Raw genomic sequence first — 21948 nt, 5'->3', positions numbered from 1 at the left:
TAACTCTACGAAATAATTTAAAGAAAACAAACCAAGTTGTGCAAAAGTTTAATTTTAGTATACGCTTTACAATATATGTCCATGTAAACTCATTATAAATGGAATGTAAAATGATACCTTCAAAGCATATATTTTCAATTGAACGTAGGAAGCAGAAAATACATGTTATCGAATGTACTTATAATATAAAATTAGAAAATGTAGTATAATTGCCAATGAGACATCTCTCCACCAGAGACCAAATGACATAGTAGTTTGCAACTATAGGTCACCGTACGGCCTTCAACAATGAGCAAATTAAATACCGCATAGCTAGTTATAAAAGGTACCGATATAACAAATGTAAAACAATTCAAAAGGAAAAACTAACGGCCAGATTTATGTACAAAACAATAAACGAAAAACAAATATGATATACAGCAACAAACGACAACCGCTTGATTACAGGCTTCTGACTTGCGACAGGCACATCAAGAATGTGGTGGGGTTAAACATGTTTGCGTACGCCCAAACCTACCCTTAGCTTGGCCAGTGGTGTAACAACACAACATGAGAACAAAAATAGATATAAGATCGGTTGAAAGGACTTAACTCATCAGATCGATACAAAGCACAAAAAAACTAACAAATACCCTAAGGACATCAAGTTCAAGTTCAGATCTGAGAGTACTCGCAGTTACTGAAAGATAATTAAAAACCCATAACAACTAATACAAAAACATGTATCTAAGACTAAAATATAAATTAGTACACATCCAACATCCAATGGATTACGTGTAAAGACGTCATTTACAATCATGATATTGTGCAATACCAAAATATAGGTATCGACAGAATGTAGGTCTGTGAAAGTGCATAGGTGTAAAGTAATAATATTTTGTTGGGGTTTAATTCATTGATAAAAAATATATATGTATACCGATAAAAACAACATTCAAAGATCTTACAGTGTTAAGTTGGTTACCTTTTAGAATAAGGTTATTTAAAAGATCGATAAGTTTACGCGGATAATTTCTGAATTTACGGGCTCCATTAACAACATCATCATAAAAATTAGAATGTGCTATCCTGTTTTTTTTTCAATTATTCTATAGGTTCAACCAAATTGTGTATCTATGAAAGAATTAAGTGGTAAAGGAATAAAGTTTTTATTCTATTTTAGTGCTTGATAAAAAAATATAAGAAGATACAAAAGGGGCATAACAAAAAGTTGAAAAGGGAAAACAACAACTTGACCGAAGAATAATGAACTAAAAGACAGTCAAATAAACTTCACATTAAACTAAATGAGCAAACAATTTATTGAGGAAGGCTATCTTTTGTGAATTTGAATTTTAGTGTTATATATGATATAGAAAATACAATCTCCAAGTTACACAATTACGAATTTGTTTTACCAAGAAAATGATAAATACTCTATAAAGAAATTTTCTAGGGGTATACGTCAATGAGACAGTAATTAACAAATAAAATATCCAAAATATATCAAAAGTCATGGATCGCTAACTACCTGCGGCTCTTTTCACAAAAAAACTTAAGAGTAAAAATACTCGGTAAGTCATACACATTTCAGTATAAATTACGATCAATTTTAATCGTAAGATTTTTTGTGAAAAGAGTCCCTGTTTTTTATGTTTTTACTATCTCACCTTTAAAAAAGACATCCGTGGAAATCCTGACAAAAGAAATTCCACATTAGGTCTTGATCGCACGCTGTCCTATTCAATTGAAGATTGCAATCTGCCTTGATTTATGAAATGTACGCGACATTATTAGTAAAACACAAATCTAAGTTATAATTAAGTCAGAATAAAATAATATGTTTTATCTTATAGGTCACTAGCATATTATATCCTGCAAAAACTGAGCATGAAGTAGAATCGATCAACTTGTGGATTATTGTCGGGGGTGTTTTAGCTGGTGTAATCTTGCTTCTTATCATTGGTTTAGTTATGTGGAAGGTTTGTATATTTTTATTTTAGCTGGTGTAATCTTACTTCTTATCATTGGTTTAGTTATGTGGAAGGTTTGTATATTTGTATTCTGATTGATACGATCAACTCAACCATGTGATGTATACTAATCACTGTTCACTATGATATTCCGAAAACCTGTGAAACACCGATAAAAATCTTTGAACATTAAATTAAATTAAATAATTTGATTATTTACCAAGTTTCATACTTTGTTTCTCAACCTGGTTAAAGACATACTCCTTTTAGTGTAGGGATTTGTAAGGATGGCTGTTGAAACAAATTCGGAGATTAATCATATATTATTCTTCTTTGTATATGTGAATAGGATGCTGCATTTTTTAGTGTTGTATTCTCAATTTGATACTTCAACTGAAAATGAGCAATTGGCACGTAATGGATTGCAACTAGCAATATTCTATCTTAACTATGTTTATATATATTATAATGTTCTCGAAAACAATATAAATCACTACGATAACTTTTTTGGACTTTTAGTGGTTTGTGCATGTCATATGGGTGCAATGTCATTGACGTATCTTCTATCCGTTAATATTTAATTTTGTTCATATTTCTGATGTTTTGTCCCTTTTAATTATACCCCACGCAACCAGGTTGCGGTGGGTATAATGTTTTTCACCCGTCAGTCTTGTTCTTGTCATCGCAACTCCTCTGAAACCGCAAAACAGAATTTCATGAAACTTTGTAGATAATAAGGAAAACTATGTAGATGTGCATATCGACAGGAAATTACGAATCAATTTTTTTTCTAGGAGTTATGCCCCTTTAACTTAGAATTTTGGCCAAAATATACTACTGCAACAGTTTGTCATCGCAACTCCTCTGAAACCACACAACAGAATTTCATGAAACTTTGTAGATAAGAAGGACATACTATGTAGATGTGCATATCAACAGGAAGTTACGATTCAATTTTTTTCTAGGAGTTATGCCCCTTTGAACTTAGAATTTTGGCCTAATTATACTACTGCAACAGTTTGTCATCGCCACTTCTCTGTAACCACACAACAGAATTTCATGAAAGTTTGTAGTTAATGAGGACATAATGTGTAAATGTGTATATCCACAAGAAAATTTTTATCAGTTGACTTTTGTAGAGTGATGAGTCCTTGAACTTAAGAATCTGGTGAGATTTTGTTTGTCCAGTGACAATGTGGGGGCGTGGGGTATGTGAACGTGCTCACAAAGGTTCTTTAATGAATAATGTAATGTTTGTTGTATGAATTTAGTGATGAATCTGTATACATGATTCATACTGAAGGTTTGAACAAAAGTATATTTGCAAAGTCTTTTTTCTTTTCTAAAGGTTGGATTCTTTAAACGGAAGAAGAGGGAACAAGTGAACGAATATAAGAGAAAGAGCAATTATTATGAGAAACGAAAAACGCAGAGGCTTGAAATTGCTAGATCAAAAGCTTTGTCAAAAGTAATGTCACGTTCAGATGAAGTCACCCTCGTGAAACGTAGTTGACATTTATTTCATACATCTTACCCACAATATGCTTCATATTTTTGAAATAATATAACGTTAACATCAACATTGATTCAACTATTGAATTACTGGTTTTTGTTCACACATTAAATACTATCTGTAGATTTGTTAAAACTTATAAATCTCAATTCTTGAGTATATTTATGTGAAGTTTTGTCATTTATAGTCTAGTGCTAAGTTGCTTGGTATTGGTTTGTCGGATGGAAGCGGCAAACATGCACCTAAAGATGTTGTTTGTGAATATCTCCTTGACATTCTCCTTTTCGGTAAATAATCCACTGCAGGTGCATCCCGAACGTCACGAATTTCTTGTAACACTGGATTAACCGGTTGTGCTGATGTCATCGATGACGTCACTGTGCGTCTGCCTATTACAGTATCGTTTCTTTCCTTCCTTACAATTCTACACAACTGGAACTGTTGCTCACTTACAGACTTCTGTTTCAGTCTCAAATTTTCTAACATTTTGTTTCTCTTTTCTCTTTCTTCGTTATCTTCTGTTTCCTCAATCTTTTTAGCAATTCTATTATTTTTCTTTAGTGTCTTTAACAATTTCTGTGACCTTTCTCGTCGCTCATGAACTACGCGTATTTGATGATTGGATAACTTCTTTTTCAAATTTTCCTTGTTTGGTCCAATCGATTCTTGTACAACTCGGTACTTGAATTCATCCCAGCTTGCCATTTCTTTATAGGCTTCAAGCAGCTGTTCGTCAGTCACAAATCTATAAATTTTAATTAAGCCAGTTAAAATGGGTGTATAATTAGTTTTCTAATATTGGTCACTCTTACGACGGCGATTGAGCATTACCAAAACTGATACGGAACACAAATGAAATGAAAACGTTCAATTAATGTTACACTTATAATATGACATATAAGGTCATGTGTCAAGTAACGATCAATAGACTCGGGATATGCACCAATGGTAACTCTGAAAATCTAACACTATTTTTTATATTTATGATCAATGATTGCATGAACGTCATTTGTTTTTGGTAGATAGTTGTCTCATTGGCTAGCATACCATATCTCTGGATTTTTATCTTAATCCCAAGTACGCTCGAACTGAGATAGATAATACAACATTTACAAGATACCAATATTAATTTGTGCAGTTTTCAAACATTAATTATTCTTTGACGATGCTCGAAACAAACTAAAGGAAATTTGCAAATAATGAGAAGCAATATCCAGAAACTATTACTAGCTTAAAAGCACCTGTACATCAGTTGATTAATTTTAGCATTTAAAAATGTATATTTGTTATGATGTTAACTGAAACTTTCTAAAATGTCCATATCAAATTAATAACATGCTAGTACAAAAACCCTTGGGATTGCCGTATTCGTTTTCTTGCTACACAACAAAAAATTAACAATACATTCCTTTGTGAAACTTAATTAGCTGTGCTATCTCTCCTGATAAAACATAGTTTTAAAAGTTTGAAGTGAAAACATTTTCTTTCTGCTATAAAAAGAAAGTTATTGAAATGAAATCTCACAAATAAATTCCATATTTTACTTAAACCCCACAACCTAGGTTCATGGTGTTTTCATATCAAAATTGTTCGTAAGAGTTGTCTTTCATTTATATTCTCAAATAAGTTGTATAAGAACTTTCAGATTTATTTTTATTTATATTTATATTTTATAAAAAATAGTTAAAACCCGAATCTGATTAGACTGCTGTTACAATAAAGAACCTAAAGATGGGTTTTAACTATTTTCTCCAGGCATATAAACAAATAACAATACAAAAGATTTTTAAATACACTGTATTCCCACAAATGTTGTATAAAAAGTAACAGTTCTCAAGAAAACTTCTCTTGATTAAAGATTTTGCTCCTTATACAAAACTACTTCAACAGAGTTATGAGAAAATACGACTGAATTCGACATTACATAACATGTATTGTTAGCAACACGAATTGATTGACCAATACGAAATGGCTATGTCTGAACTAACAAGCTACGTGATTTCGAAGTCTTAGATCTTACGATACAAGAACGGTCGTCTAATGTGTAATTTTACCGATTGTGGTCTATTCCCGATTGTGACATTTTGACTGAGTGTGGATTCGCATGGCGGGTGATGCATACATAGCAGGAGTCATTTATCCTGTAGACGGACCCAATCTTGCTCCATTTGGGTTCATGCGATTTTCTCATTTTTTTGTTACCTTTATTTGTATGTACTTCATCGATTTATGAGATTTGAACATCGGTAAAGTACTGTTGCCTAATTTTGTAGGTAAAACGATAGAACAAGCATAAAGGAAATCAATTTGCAGTAGATGTACATGACTATTGTGAAGAAAAAAAGAAATTTCATTCCTTTAATTTTTATATGAATTTTCAAACTCCTTATGAACTACATTCAGGTAGTAACGAATAAATTACCTTTCAAGTTTTGCAACATTATTGGCTAAAGCTTTTGCTTCTCTTGTTGCTATTTTAAAGAACACTTTTCTCCTGATTCGCATTAATGTTGAGCCGGTGCTGACTAAAATCACTGAACTGTGTGGGGGAGCTCTAGATGGATACAAAATAGCGTAAAAATTCTGAAATAAAAACCTATTTACCATATAACTTATATCACACAAAGATATTAAATTTCATCTTATTCCCATATCTGTTTTTGCTTTGTCATCATATCTTGTTTTAACTTCTATACGACTAACAAAATGAAAACAACACATAATAAATGTCATGTGTCAGGGCGCTTTCCTGGATTTACCTTCATCAGGAACGCTAAAAGCCGAATATTTGAAAGCCAAGGATGGACCTGAAACAGTTGAAGAGCTATATAACCAAAACACTAAGAATTTTGTGTATTTAACGTAGACATAAACATGTAATTGCTTTGTTTATATACTTATTGTATGATAATTGTTGGGAATATTCTTAAACAAGGCAATGAGACAATTACGAATGTCGTCTAAGTCTGGATTTTTCCATCGTTCGTATTTTAGTTCTAAATATGTGCAGTCTTTGTGCACACAAGTTTGATTAACATTATAAAAAGTATATTTTAAAAATCTTGCATTGTTGAGAACCACACTAGTTCAACAATAAATACACAGAAGATGATATCATAAAAATGCTGGACATTTTGATAGACAACATATTTCTTCATTTGGTGGATTGATATTTCACCCACCATTTTTTCTTAAAATGTCCTGTACCAAGTCAGGAATATGGCAGTTGTTATCAAATAATCCGTGTCTATGTATGTTGGCGTTTGTTTTTGTTGCAGTTCAGTGTTTCTGTTGTTCCGTTGTTTTCCTCTTATAGTTGATGTGTTTCCCTCGATTTTGGTTTGTGACCCGGATTTGTTTTCGCTTAATCGATTAATGACATTGAACAGCGGTATATTATTGTTGCCTTTATTATTCAACATATAGTCGGTATTCACCTGGGTACTAATTGTGCATCCCTATTGGCCGACCTTTTTTAATACTCATATGAAGCAGAATTCATACAGAACCTCAAATACAAAAAGATAAAGCATCTTGCATATTAATGATTTATAACCCACATTTCAGTGAGTAATTGTATCTCATATATCCCAAATGAACTTGTGATTAAGGATACAACCGCAACTTTTCTTCGATGTTGAAACAGATGGACGACTTCAAACTAGAATATATGACATACGTGATGATTTCAACTATCCAAATGTCAACATCCCATTTTTCAGGAGTAGCCTTTGCCCTATCGTATGGTGTAAACAATTAATACGTTTCGATCTTGTTCATACTATACGGACTTCTTTACAGGGTTGTGCTCCTGACACAAAAACTGCTCTAACAGAGTTATGAGGAAAAACTACTGAAATCGACAAAACATATACATATGTTTTTTTCCGTCCATTTCACGACTCGCATGACCGATATGATGTGTATGTGTCTCAATCCTCTATCGACTTGTTTTTGCGGTTTTAGATTTTTAGACAACAGAATATAGTCGTATGATCTGGAATTATCGATTGTGTCTTAATCTCGATTTTGATATTTTGACTGAGTGTGGATTCGCATAGCTGGGGATGCTTTCATAGCGATTTCCACTTTTATTGGTTTTTTAACTTGATTTGTATCTTCTTAATTAAGTTATGAGATTTAACATCAGTAAACGTCTGTTGTCTCTAATATAAATGTGGGTTTTTTCCAAATCAAATTCATGCGTTTACAGTAAGCTAAGCAAGTATGATAGATTGAAACTAAACAGATGACTTTCACATAAAAGACACATCTTAATTAATCATCTTTCTCGTAAGTGTAAATATATATTTAAAAACTTATATCCAAATTGAAATATTAATTAAATTAAGATGAACATTAACTCTCTGGTGGATAGTTTCGTCTTGTTAATAATAATTAGTAGAGAGTAAAACTAGGACAACACCAGCAGTTTCGAAAAAATCAAGACAATTATTTGGACCATTGAAAAAAATTCGACTTCCACACTTTGGTTTTGCTTTTGAAATTATCATAATCGTATGAAATTATCATGATCATATGATATTATCATGATCGTATGATTTTATCATGATCGTATGATTTTATCAGGATCGTATGATTTTATCATGATCGTATGATTATATCAGGATCGTATGATTTTATCATGATCGTATGATTTTTATTACGTCTGGTTCTGGTATACTAAGCTTTATAAGATAACTTACAAATATTTCGTTTTTCTTTAGTTCACCTATATGAACATAAATATAATCCTTTCCATCCTTGCTTTTCTTGTCTTGTGTCATTAATGATGTCAGAGTTGTAGGACCTGTCAAGGACATCAACTTCTTCTTTTCTACTTCTTTGTTGTCGTCAGCCTTTTCTTCCATTTTTTTACGCTGGAAGAGAAAAATGGTCTTGCATTATGTAGTGAGAAATATGAATTTATTATATTATTTTCTTTATTGAAATTGGACACTTGATTATTATAAAAATCAATAAAACTAAAAACAAAGATTCCTTGTATCTCGTATGTCCTGAAGGATGAAATACAGATACAGAGCTATTTTTCATATCTAACTCTTTTTCTTGAAATTGAACCTTATGGTCCTGTCCCAGGTTAGAGGGAAAGAGGGGGGGCGCAAGCAAACTTGTTTAACCCAACCCCATTACGTATTTGCCTGTCCCAACTCAGTAGCCTGTTATTCAGTGGTTATTGTTTTTTTTTTGTGTTTTTATTAACACTCTAATTGATTCTTTATTGCACATATTGCTGTTCAACAATTAAACTTGGTGTACAGCATTCCATCAAGCATTCCTGTTTATCTCTGGTTATTGTTTGATGCAGCAGATCAGATTTGTTTTTCGTTTGATGTTTTGTACATAAATCAGGCCGCTAGTTTTCTCGTTAGAATTGTTTCACATTTGTCGTTTTTGGGCCTTTTATAGCTCACTATGCAGTATGGGTTTTGCTCATTGTTTATGGCCGTATGATTACATATAGTTAACTCAGCAGAAAACTGAAGACCGAGCAACACGAATCACACCAAACCCAACAGTTGTTATAAATACCCCTAGCGAGGCAACTGACATAAACATAGACAGAATCTAGTCACCTTTCCATCACGTCTGTAGTCTAGTGCCATTGATTCTAACATTCTTTCTTTTGTTGCCTCTTCATCAGATGAGTCCTCCTCTTCCTCTTCTTCTTCTTATAAAACACAGATTCATCAGTTTGTATAATTTCAACGGGAGAAATACTTTATAGTATGTTTTAGTTTATGTGTCATTTCAGATTCAAATATTTGAACTATCAAAATTAAAATCGTCTCTCCTTATATTCAAATGTAGCTATTTCATTGTTTCATTTTTATTTAAAATTTTCATTTTATTAGTCCTTTGTACAATGTTGAAGATCGTTTGTAGACAGGTTTTTTCTGTGTCGTTTGGTATCTGTCTATCTTTATTAAAATCCTCAATATTGTGCATTTGGTATTGTCCTCCTTTTTTCAAGTTTCTTGTGACATATTGGGTCTCTATTGAACTAACAGTAATGTGTTAAAGTTTCTCTTTTTGGATAAAAAAAACTATATATAGTTTCAGCACAAGTTCTCTTAATTTTGGATTTATTTTCTAAATACTAGTATTCATTTTGAAAAGGATAAAATAAGATGTTGTCACTTAAACCTCCTCCCCACGTTCTTTTCGTTTCAAATATAAAAATATATATGTAATCCTACCATCGCATAGTTATTTTCAATACACACCTTCATCCTCATTGATTTTATTGATATTGGTTATAATATTTATGATTTCATCTGACAAAACTGGTGTTGAATGTCTTTCCTTCTTTCTGTGATCATGTGTCTTATCTAGCTCCAAGCGTCTTATTACTGAACATTTACCCTGTTGATGTAATGTTGAAAATATACTTATATATGTGCGATTCTCTTGTTATTCTTGTCTTCTTTATAGTATTCCTATTTTATTATATTATTTTGTATTTTTTATCATCATTATAAATCTATATCATTATATCACAATTGTAATGAGAACATGTGGTATTACATATATCATCATTAAGTTGTACTCAAAACATTCATTCTATTAGGGAAAAAACACACAACGTGCACAAGCGAGTTATAATCTACATTATACATAAGATGTCTATTAGAATATAACGTATATGCAACTCTGCAGTCTTTTTATTAATAGCGTCAATAGTAGACGTCAATGATTAAGAATCCCTTTCAATTTTGTGATTCGTTTTGTTCTTAGTATTCTATTCTGTTTGTTCTTTAACTAAAACGACAACTGAAACTTTGGTAGCTGCAGTCTGGATTTCCACAGCTAGTTAACGACTGACATTATGTTGAAATATCCTACCTCCATACAGATGTAAATCCATTCCTCATCTTCACTGTCTATTGAGACCACTTTGTTGGTTTTGTACTGTTACAATGATAAATTATAAACAATTAGTCATTTACAGCTTTTATTACTGTATCATAATAAGATTAGTAAATTTAATAGATCCCAACCATGGTAACATTTAGGCATAATATGAATTTAACCAAAATAAATACAAAATAAGACTGTTTGAACTATGTGCACTTACTTGTTGGATCTGAGAATCAGCACAGAGTCCTTTTAACATTTCCTTATTCCAAATTTCGTTCCTAAATACACGTAAACTCCTACAAGAATTGATTAGATATGGATAAGATTTGTGATTTATTTGATTTAAAGTGCATCCTGATACAATATAAATAACATAGCATCACAATGACATTTCAATACGTCAGCAATATTATAATATATATGCCAGCATTTAGAGGCTTATGAAACACTAACAGTATGCATACAAGCATATAAACACAAAGAAAAATATAAACCATAAAAGAGAGGCGAAAGATACCAAAGCGATATTCAAACTCATAAGTCGAAAACAAACTGACAGTGACATGGCAAAAACCAGAAAACGACGAGAAGACAAACAACAGTACACAAAACACAGCATAGAAAAACTAAAGACTGGGCAGAACGAACCCCACCAAAATCCGGGTGTAATCTCAGGTGCTCCGGACGGGTAAGCATATCCTGCTACACATGTGGCACCCGTCGTGTTGCTCATGTAAGTGCAAACCCGTTGATAAGTCTAAATCGGTAGGTTCCATTCGAGGAAAGAGGACGGGATTGTGGTTACAACAATTGGAACAAATCCGTCGTCATCTGTAAAACAGATATTCCATAACGGTCAACCAACTGATCTTTACAGTTTGTTTTTATGTTGTGCTGTTACACCACTGTCCCATGTTAGGAGAGGGTTGAGCGCTCACAAACATGTTTAACCCCGTCACATTCTTTATGTGCCTGTCCCAAGTCAGGAGCCTGTAGTTCAGTGGTTGTCGTTGGTTTATGTCTGTCATATTTGTTTTTCGTAAATTGTTTTGTTATAAATTTGGCCGTTAGGTTTCTAAATTGAATTGTTTCATATCTTTCATGTCGGGGCCTTTTATAGCCGACTATACGGTATGGGTTTTTTTCTCATTGTTGAAGGCCGTACGGTTGCCTATTATTGTTTACATCTACTTCATTTGAATTTTGGTGGATAGTTGTCTCATTGGCAATCATACCACATCTCCTTATTTTTATATTGTGATTGCGTCCGTAGAATTTTCGACGGGATGATTTCAACTTCACCACTTTGAACTCTTAGTTCAATAGCTTACTTGTAAGCAGTTACCCTATATCAAGGAAATCTTGATATGGAAATGCAAGCTCTGGAATATCGAATCAACTGGGTGATATATTCTCCATTTGCAGGTGCTGCTGGAATTTTGCTACATAGAAATGGCAAGTTCATAATTGGGAAGCGGAATCATCTCTTTTGTCGTAAAATTTTGTTAATGTTTTAATGCAAGTAAAGATATCAGGCAGACTTAACTGTATCTGTTGTATCTTTATTTCAAGTTCGATGGAATAGATGCGTTAAACATAGCACCAAACTTTAAATTATTAATATAATGAAAGGACATCATCTTTATAGCGGAACGTGAAGTTAAAGGATAATGCTAGCTTCTTTTCCTTCTGCCTAAGAAGCTCTTGTATAAATTCAGCTTCAAATGAATAAAGGAACAATTCGGCAAGAAGAGGAGGATAGGTGGTTCCCATTGGAATGTCGATTATTTGATGTAAAACACGTCCTCCAAACGTAAAAAATGTGTTGTCAATCAAGAAATCAAGCATCTTGATAATGTCAATTTCAGAGAACGCCAAAGCAGAAACAATTCTTTCAATTTGTATTTTAGTTTGGAATGAGGAATACTTGTGTAAAGGGTAGAAAAAGCAAATGTTTTAATGCTATTGCAAGAGGAAAAGAGACTTACATTGTATGTACTCTAACAGATCTTTCGAATTTTTAAGTATCCACAACTGATTCAGGCCGCCTCTAGAGTAGGAGTTTCACTTAAACATAACTTTGAAGCCCGGCTTAGATTGCTGATAAAATTAATGTTAATAATTTAGGAAGAGGTTTCGTGGAGTACTTGGAAGACCAGGCAATATAACGTTGTTTGTAAGGACACTTGTGTTATTTAGGTTTCCAATGCAGCGAACGAAGTTCCAGTTCTTCATTTTTGGTTGAAATTCCAAAGGAACATAGAACAGACCTATGATTATTGAGGATTTTCTCCTTGATAAGTGTCGTTGGAGTATATGTTAAGTTTCCAAGTGAATTGGCAATACCTAATTTCTTTATCAAGCAGCTTATTTTATGTGATTTGCACATAAAAACGATGTTGTTTATCTGCAGGGACAACAACATATTTGGCATGGAGGTAGGACAGGGGCTTAGCAACATTTGGGTCTCTGAAGATCGATGTTGCATAAGTATTAATAGTCCTATTCATTTTTTTTAATTCTTATTTGTATCAATGACCTCACAGCCTTAACCCATTCGATGAGAGTACAAGTGAACTGATTTATGCTGAAGGATATTGTCCAAAATTGATGGCATCGAGACCTTTGTTGGCAACGGAAAGTTCTTGAAAGGAGCTGTTTTCCTTTTCATCTTTTCCAATGTGAACCGGTCGGAAATGTCTATGACTGGCAATATCCGAGATGATACCTGTAAGTTTTGTATTGGTTTGAATGGGAATACGGCTTTTGTATGAATGGCAGAATGTCATTAAATGAAGACTCAAAGTAAAGGGAGTAGTACAGAATTTTAGTATAAGTTTAAACTCTTAAAAGTTTGAGGCATATTAATGTTGAAAATAAGCCGCACAACCGTATGATTTGACCTTTGCAAACAAATGTCGTGTATGTGAACTTTCCATTTTAGGATATATTTTTTACGAAACTTCATAGTATAAGTGGCACAGTTTTAGCCGTAATAGGAGTTGCTATTAGAAATTACATTGTCTATATTAACAGAAGTGCAACCTATACTATCTATTTTGTCATTGCAACCATATGGTGTCGCAGTTCCCAATTCCCACACACAGTACTCTTCCTTTTGTCTAAGGAGAGGTAGTTCGTTCTGTGGTATATTTTTTTTTCGATGATACGAACTCGCATATAAAGAATTGAATGATCAGACTTATTAAAACGCTGGTGAACAATGTCATTTGCAATTATTGTTTATGTCATATGATCTATGGCCGCACATACGTTTATTAGAGCTTTCTTACAATCTGACGAAATGTACGTACGGTTGACGAATTATACGTAAGACCCGTTTACGGGATCCTATATTCAATTTTTAAATTCCTTTTTTTATGAAATTTTTATGTAATCTAATTCAAGGCTGACATGGTATTTCGATGGCGTATTGCCTAAATGGTTGTCTATTAAGGATCATTGCACTTCATGCAAACACACATGTCACTTGAATTTTCGTGCGGTTTTAGGACGAAGGAGATAAGTCAACAAAATTTGATAAACATAGATTCTTCTTCAAAAGAAGTTTATCTTAACATTAAAGATTGTGCTCAACCACTCTCCCACCCCAAAACAATTACATCTTTGCATTATTTAATCTAACAAAGTACCAAGGCTAGTATTGGATACCCCTACAGTCCCCCCCCCCCCCCCAAAAAAAAAAAATTACTAAATTACTTCCTTAATTCTTAATATTGAAACCCGCAAAAATGGTGAACATTTTACATCCAAAATATATTATGGGACTCTACCCCTTGAGCCTTTCGGTGAGACTAAACACCCGAGTTAAGCATACATGTCGAATCTTTCTTTCAGCATGTAATTGTGTTTTCTGCCAAAAATGGTTACGGTTTAATCATCAGTATCATAATATATATGGTGCAAGATTGTTTACTTATAATGTTAAAATGTGTATGTAAATGAACAAAACAAGATCTATAATTAGAGTTGAAGGGTGGATTTAACAGAGGATACTTATAAATATTGTCGTTAACTTAAGAGCATCATACTTCAAGAATGTCTTTAAAATAGTAATGATGTTAACATTTAAGAAATACATGCTTGAACAATTCCTGCGCAAATGTGTGTAATCATGTTTAACATAAGCATCGTATCGGACGTAAGTGAAATTTATGTTATTTTCTTTATTCCTAGATATTAAATGCATACTTGATTTTTGATATGCTTGAATTTTTAAAGAAAATTTGATTCCAAAAAAAGAATGCCGTTTTACCGGATCAAGCATAGACTCTCGGTGTTATCGTGGGAATGTAATACATTCTCCCTTTACGTTCGTTCGTATCTTTCGTCAAAATGTAAGAAAGCTCTATTAAGCCTTCCTTTCTTTTCACCGACATATACCAATCCGCAAAGGTTACACTCTAATCCGTAGACGAGATTTGTTGATTTACAAATCATAGTAACTTCTGGTATAATAGGATTATTTAGTTAAATTGCTAGTAAATTCTAGATTTATCTGGTGATAAGGGGACACATGCAATTTCATGCAGACGACACCGTGTCCGTGTTGCCATCTATTTCGGACCATTTTATATTGATCGACGTTCAAGCCAGTAATCCACCAGCAGAGACATCAACCCAGTCGTTGTAAAAGAGAGGCGAAAGATACCAAAGGGATATTCAAACTCATAAGTCGAAAACAAACTGACAATGCCATGGAAAAGAGGACGGGATTGTGGTTACAACAATTGGGACATATCCATTGTCATCTGTGAAACAGATATTTCATAACGGTCAACCAACTCGTGATGGCATCCGTAGAGATTTCGACTGGATGATTTCAACTTCACCACTTTGAACTCTTGGTTCAATAGCTTCCTTGTAAGCAGCAACCCTCTATCAAGGAAATCATCATAGAAAATGCAAGCTCTGGAATATCATATCAACTGGGAGATATGTACTCCATATGCAGGTGTTGCTGGAATGTTGCTACATAGAAATGGAAAGTTCACAATTGGGAAGCTGTAATAGATTTATATTTTTCTTGTTTATATGCTTAATTTTCGAACTCATTCGTGATAAATCTACTTTGTTAAAAACTAAGTTACTAAAGCAAATCAACTCTAAATATTAATAGCTTACATCAGAAATTGTTCTTTCTCTTCCATTTCTTTTTCAAATATTTGCGGACAAACTTTGGCAAAGGTTTCCTTGTCGACATACAGTAATTCACAGTTTTCCCGACAAGTTATTGATGCTGTTCTCCGTATATTCTGCAACAGAGCCAGTTCCTGCAACAAAGATTTAAACAGTTAACCTCAACACATTGTGACCTCCAGATACCTCGTGTTGCAGAGTTGACCCATTGTCGTAACCTCGACACATTGTGACTTCCAGATACCTCGTGTTGCAGAGTTGACCCTTTGTCGTAACCTCGACACATTGTGACTTCAAGATACCTCGTGTTACAGAGTTGACCCTTTGTCGTAACCTCGACACATTGTGAATTCCAGATACCTCGTGTTGCAGAATTGACTAATTGACGTAACCTCGACATATTGTGATGCAACCTCCACACATTGTGACCTGCAGATACCTCGTTGTTGCAGAGTTGACCCTTTGTCGTAACCTCCGCACATTGTGACCTCCAGATACCTCGTGTTGCAGAGTTGACTTATTGACGTAACCTCGACATATTGTGACCTCCAGATACCTTGTGTTGCACAGTTGACTTATTGACGTAACCTCGACACACTGTGACCTCCAGATACCTCATGTTTCTGAGTTGACTTATTGACGTAATCTCGACACATTGTGAACTCCAAATACCTCGTGTTACAGAGTTGACCAGTTGACGTAGCCTCCATACATTATGACCTCCAGATACCTCGTATTTCATTGTTGACTTATTGACGTAACCTCGACACATTGTGACCTCCAGATACCTTTTGTTGCAGAGTTTTTGTCTTCTGATTTCGTTTAATTTTTGTTCGGAATATTTTTATTACACTATCGTAGCTGGTACGTAACACAAATATATTAAGCTATTTTTTTTTAAAACAAAACAAACACACAAACTATGAGTCTATTTTATCCAAGTTTTTACTTTTTGGACACACATTTTTCTTTATATGTACGCTATTGAAAACTCGTTTTTCTGTATATGTACGCTACTAAAATTTTCTACAAACTTACACCAAAAGCATCTCCTCTGACAAGAACAGACACTGTCCTGTCAAACTTATTTCCATCTATGTTCACGTCTTCTATATTGACAAACACAGATCCGGAATAGATAAAGTAATAATTAAACCCGACATGTCCTCGACGCAGTATCACTCGACCTGATTTTACCCTGGAAATAAAATTCGAAGAGTCTAGTTATTATATGAGAACTGAATATACTTTTCATTCATAAACGAATTCGTCTTGCAAGAAACTATTTCTAATTTAGCAACGCATCAATCATATTTAATTTTAATTTAAAGTGATATCATACGGTTAATTTATCCTTAGCCACTGGTAACAATTATCCTTCTTTTTTTAGCACTAGTTTGACCATTTTTTACCTTTGGTAGCTGAAACTCTTGCACATTGAAAGTTGAATTTGTTCTGTGAATTTGTCGAAGCTCTTTAAGCCACGAAGCAAAGCATGGATACGCCGACAGTCACTCTCTGATCTTTCCTGTGGTTCTGCTCCAAGGATGTGCGACGCCCATTTTGGTACTCGCGCAAACGCCTTAAATATAGTTTATCAAGATTAAGAATGAAATAAAAATGAAACATCGTTGCGTTCATGTAGTTCATTTTCAATGTTGACATTCTTTCCCTTTTCAGAGCTGAACACGCCTAGTACATGCGTAACACCTGTCCTAAGTCAGGAGCCTGTTGTTCAGTGGTTGTCGTTTGTTGGTGTGGTTCATATGTGTTTCTCGTTCCTCTTTTTTTTATATAGATTAGACCGTTGGTTTTCCTGTTTTAATTGTTTTACACTAGTCATTTTGGGGCCCTTTATAGCTTTCGGTGTTAGCCAAGACTCTGTGTTGAAGGCCGTACTTTGACCTTTAATTGTTAACTTTTTATACATTGTGACTTGGATGGAGAGTTGTCTTATTGGCACTCATACAACACCTTCTTATTTATAGTAACCCATCTCCAGCTATGGGATTGAATTAAAGTTCACATGAATACAGATTCTCATGAGCTCGAAATTATTCACTTGCAAGCCAATAATACATCAGCGATCTTTTTTATTCTATTTTGACAAATTTTGGCCAAAGTAACTGCTTATAACGAAAAATTATTTCAACATTCCACTTTTATTGATACTTGAAACAAAAAAGAATCGTACTTAAAATGTTTGTCTAAATCGTAGCTAATGTCCCTTTAATGACAGCGGCAAATACACGTGTATGCTTGTCATATAGTAAAGATCTTATAGAAAATGATGATTACGGTAGGTGTGCGCGCAAAGTGGACAAGAAATATTTGTAAAGAAGAATTCCTTCTTTATTTTAAAAAAAATCGAAGAACATTGGTTTCTTCCCCCTCTGTTTTTGAACTTGACCGAAGACAACGGTGATATTATTTATTGAGCATGTAAATTAAGATACGATCTGGGTAACCTTATCGATCCTTTAAATAAAGTCATTCTAAAAGGTTACCAATTTAACACTGTAATTAGTTCGTTGACTATTGTTTTTATCAGTATAAATATATTGATTTTGTTATCAATACATTAGAATTCAACATTCATAGTCCAATATTCTTTCGATACCTCTTTTTTTGGCATTGCACAAGATCATATTTTTCTTTGGCTGTTAATGACGTCTTTATGCTAAATCCATTGGATGTTGGATGTGTACAAGCGACAATCATAATTGATATGACTGTGTTGAACACATTTTTTATCGGTTTCATTTTCTTCGCGGACTTTTAGTTGTATTTTAGTTGTGTTTTGAAATTTTTATTTAAAGTCAACGGATTGAAACTATTCATAAGTGACTGTCCGAATGTTGTACTGTTACACCACTGTCCCAGGTTAGGGGAGGGTTGTGATCCCGCTAATATCTTTAACCCCGCCACATTCTGTATGTATGTGCCTGTCAAAAGTCAGGAGCCTGTAATTCAGTGTTTGTCGTTTGAATTGTTTTACATTGTCATTTCAAGGCCTTTTATAGCTGACTGTGCGGTATGGGCTTTGCTCATTGGTGAAGGCCGTACGGTGACCTATAGTTGTTAATTTCTTTGTCATTTGGTCTCTTGTGGAGAGTTGTCTCATTGACAATCATACCACATCTTTTTTATATTCTTACGGACAAAAAGAAGTTTCATTTGGAGCTTTCATGTCTGTTTAATGCCAGTGTTAGGAACAAGAATGTCTAACGTAAGCAATTACTCACTTGTTCACGAACAAACAAGTTCTTGGTTTTCTTTGGAGCTTTCCTGTCTGTTTAATGCCAGTGTTAGGAACAAGAATGTTTAACGTAAGCAATTACTTACTTGTTCACGAACAAACAAGTTCTTGTTGAATGCAAGCTTTTGAGCCTCTAAACTTGTATATAAAGTGTAATACTGCTGTTCTGCTGCTGTTCGTGGTGTCTTTTTGTAGCTGTGTTCAATAATGGCCTCAAACCATCTAATAACAAGTTTAACTACTATCACAGCCGTTCGAAAACGTTTTATAGCCTAAAAGTATACTTTTTAAATTAGTTGCATCTACTGTCAATGCTGGAAGCATTTTTTGATTGATCAAATTAAAACACTGAACACAAAACGAAGAAGAAAATAATAAAAGAGACAATTAAAGATAATCTTGATATAATTCAATTTGTTCACTTTTCACTTTTCATTCGATTTAATTTTAATAAATGAAAGAAAAAAATGAAAAGAGGACAATAAGAATTATTATACCTCACAGTACAATTGAATAAATGTATTGGCTAATAATTACATTAGATGTATGTTTCATTATTATACGTTATTTTGATTGGCTAACAGCAATCTCGCGTCATTCTTCATTTCAAAATGAATTTCATGAATTGTAACATACATGATGACACACGTTTCCACAATAAAGTGCACGGGTAAATAAAAGAAAAAAAATGATAGTAATCGTGTTTTCATGATCGATCACAGCGAAAAAAATGTAATTATAAGTATATATTGAATGCTTCTTTTAGTAATTTCATAGGGTTGTAAAAGCGTTGACCGTGCGTACATTTTTAGAATGAAGCGCTTCCGCGCTTCATACAAAATGTACTTCGGTCAACGCTTTTACACCCCAATGAATTTAAAAAAAGAAGCATTCAATTCTTAAATAAAAGATAGCGTGGTGTCAATTAATTCTCCACAAATTTGAACTCTTTTATTCACTGCCGGTGAAGCCAAGTTGTACAGTCCGGTTAATAACCCTATTATTCACCGCCGACGAAGCCGATGTTTATTCGCTATAATATAACAGTCACGGCCCTATGAGTCGGGAGATATCCAAAATTGTCAACCCTGCTAAGGGTTATTCCTCTCGGGCTAAAGCCATCTGGGAAATAACCCTTAGCAGGATTGACAATTTTGGATATCCCCTTCTCAGAATGTCGTAATTGTATAATATCAAGACGAAGAAGTACACACAAAACCATGGTCAAAAGAAAAAATATCTTTTGCCGAATTTTAACCATTTCCTTATAAACTTCAATATTAAATCTATAATAGATATGCTTAATTCATAGTAGTGGGCTTTTACTAGGAACTGTATAGAATATGTGTTTTGGTAAGAATGAGGAAAGGCTGAGATCTAAATTAATTTATTTATTTATTTATTTATTTATTTTTCATCTTGAAACCTGTCTACCTTTGAAGTCTGTATGTTGCCCAAGATGTCTTTTTGTTACTTTAGTCGTTGGGTTGCTGTCTCCATGACTTATATGAAACATCTTATATACATCTCCATTTTATCTGATATGTGTATCTGTAGATAGTTTTATTGTATATCAAGTCTTGTGTGCATATAGGTTGCAAATTCAAGAATTCAGGAATGTATTATAAAACATTTTTTTTTACATATATTCACCTGACCCGGTACTTCAGCCTGTTTTGTCTCCTTCTCGTCATCGAGTAGTGTGATAAAACCGCATTTAGATCTCTGTCTTTCTGATCTAGGTTGATCTTTTTTCTTCAGTTTTCTCTGATAATATTTTTCTCTTAGCTGTTCTGTCACTACATTACTTCCCCAATGACAACAATCCTTTGGATTCCATGTCAGTGATCTAGAAAGTCCGCAATGATTTGTAACAGTTGTTAGTTTGGACAATCCAGGTTTACTGATATACAGAGAAACAGAATCATTGTTTGACGACCAAACATCAGATGTTGAAGTTTTTCCAGAAATAACACTCTGGGGTCTGCTGTTTGAGTTATCGTTTCTGGTTTCTTTAGTTTTCGGCATTACAGTAGGGGTATGTGATCTCAGGTCTCTATCAACTCTCGGCTCTCTGTTAATAATGGTATATGATTTAGTCTCTCGTTTTCTATTTCCTTTCGGATTACAAGGCGCAGAATGCAAAAGTCTAACTTTTTTCTTTTGATTTAATGCATCCGACTGAGACTCACATTGTTGGTTATAGTTTTCCATGCTGAGATCTTCTCCTCTTCCAAATATATCTTATCCAAACGTTCTGTTCATGTAGAAAAGGATAAATTAAACCTTAACATTACATACTTGCATTTCTTTACTACTTAATATGTTTTTCCACCATTTAAATTTGAAAGTTAATTAAAATTTTAAATTTGTGTGTGTATGGAATAACTGATATCGAATCTAGATTTGTAAACTTCTTTCGCTTTTTATTACAACAACAAATGATTATAAATATCGGTCCTTTATAAACCCTTTTTCTTTTGAAGAACCCAGCTTGAATTAAATAAATTTTGTTGATTTCAGAGATTAGTTAGGTTTGTGATGTACGCAAGTTAACGTTTTAATGTGTTATGCCTGATGAGTTTATTTTCAATACTCCTTTATCTTGCAGTAGAGTTTTAAGCTTAAAGTGGTATATATTGATATATATATATATATATATATTTATATATCTCATTTCTGGTGATCATTTAGGAGTTCTAAATCTGAGTTGCATTGTCTGTACTTTCGGTATAGGTTTTTCTTTCTGTTTCAATTTCAGAATTAGAAATATGTCCTTATGTCAAAATATTTTCACTAAAGATACGATTTTGTAGATGATCTGAATATGATCTGTCCCGTAAGTACCTAAAATGTATGTCAACTCTCAATGACAAAAGTTCATTACAAAACTTAACAAAAAGCGAAGCTTTTCACCTGGTGTATTGAAACGTCAGATTAGATGAAGCGTAGGAAATAAATCTCCGATATATGTTCTTTTGACAGTCATAATACATAAAATATTTGTATATTTCATTTATTTTCTATATAGCATGAATGTGTGGTAGATGTAATAAGTTGCCTTTTCTTTCTTCTGACAACTTGCAATGAATTTTAAATGCGACTTTTTGTTCTGTCTATAATAGGATTTTCGGCTTTAATACGGTCATAAAAGACAATTATAACACATCAACTGACATCAA

At 33.4% G+C, this 21948-nt stretch overlaps 2 protein-coding genes across 3 annotated transcripts in view; one reads left to right on the top strand and one right to left on the bottom strand.

The window, feature by feature from the left end:
* The window catches only part of LOC127731208 (integrin alpha-8-like), a 40883-nt gene extending 37253 nt beyond the window's left edge, over nt 1–3630 (top strand). The window contains exons 20-21 of the mRNA XM_052240162.1: nt 1836–1961; nt 3301–3630. Of these exons, the coding sequence (XP_052096122.1) occupies nt 1836–1961; nt 3301–3465 (291 nt within the window). The 3' untranslated portion in view covers nt 3466–3630. The remainder of the gene's footprint in view (nt 1–1835; nt 1962–3300) is intronic.
* LOC127731209 (cyclic nucleotide-binding domain-containing protein 2-like) lies at nt 3454–21103 on the bottom strand. 2 transcript variants are annotated; one of them, XM_052240163.1, is made up of 12 exons: nt 20420–21103; nt 18853–19038; nt 16920–17089; nt 16546–16705; nt 15493–15641; nt 10565–10643; nt 10333–10398; nt 9714–9852; nt 9063–9157; nt 8172–8345; nt 5888–6048; nt 3454–4210 (listed from the first exon to the last, which is right to left on the bottom strand). In XM_052240163.1, the coding sequence occupies exons 1-12, from the start codon at nt 20978–20980 to the stop codon at nt 3643–3645; spliced, it is 2508 nt and encodes an 835-aa protein (XP_052096123.1). In that variant the 5' UTR covers nt 20981–21103; the 3' UTR covers nt 3454–3642. The 2 variants fall into 2 exon arrangements, with proteins under 2 accessions (XP_052096123.1, XP_052096124.1); XM_052240164.1 differs by having other exon boundaries at nt 9063–9154.
* Between the last annotated feature and the right edge of the window lie 845 nt (nt 21104–21948).

This window comes from Mytilus californianus, unplaced genomic scaffold (genome assembly GCF_021869535.1).
Source record: "Mytilus californianus isolate M0D057914Y unplaced genomic scaffold, xbMytCali1.0.p SCAF_2, whole genome shotgun sequence".
Lineage (NCBI taxonomy): Eukaryota > Metazoa > Mollusca > Bivalvia > Mytilida > Mytilidae > Mytilus > Mytilus californianus.
Note: the sequence above shows the minus strand (reverse complement) of the source record. Positions and strands in the feature narration are given on the sequence as shown.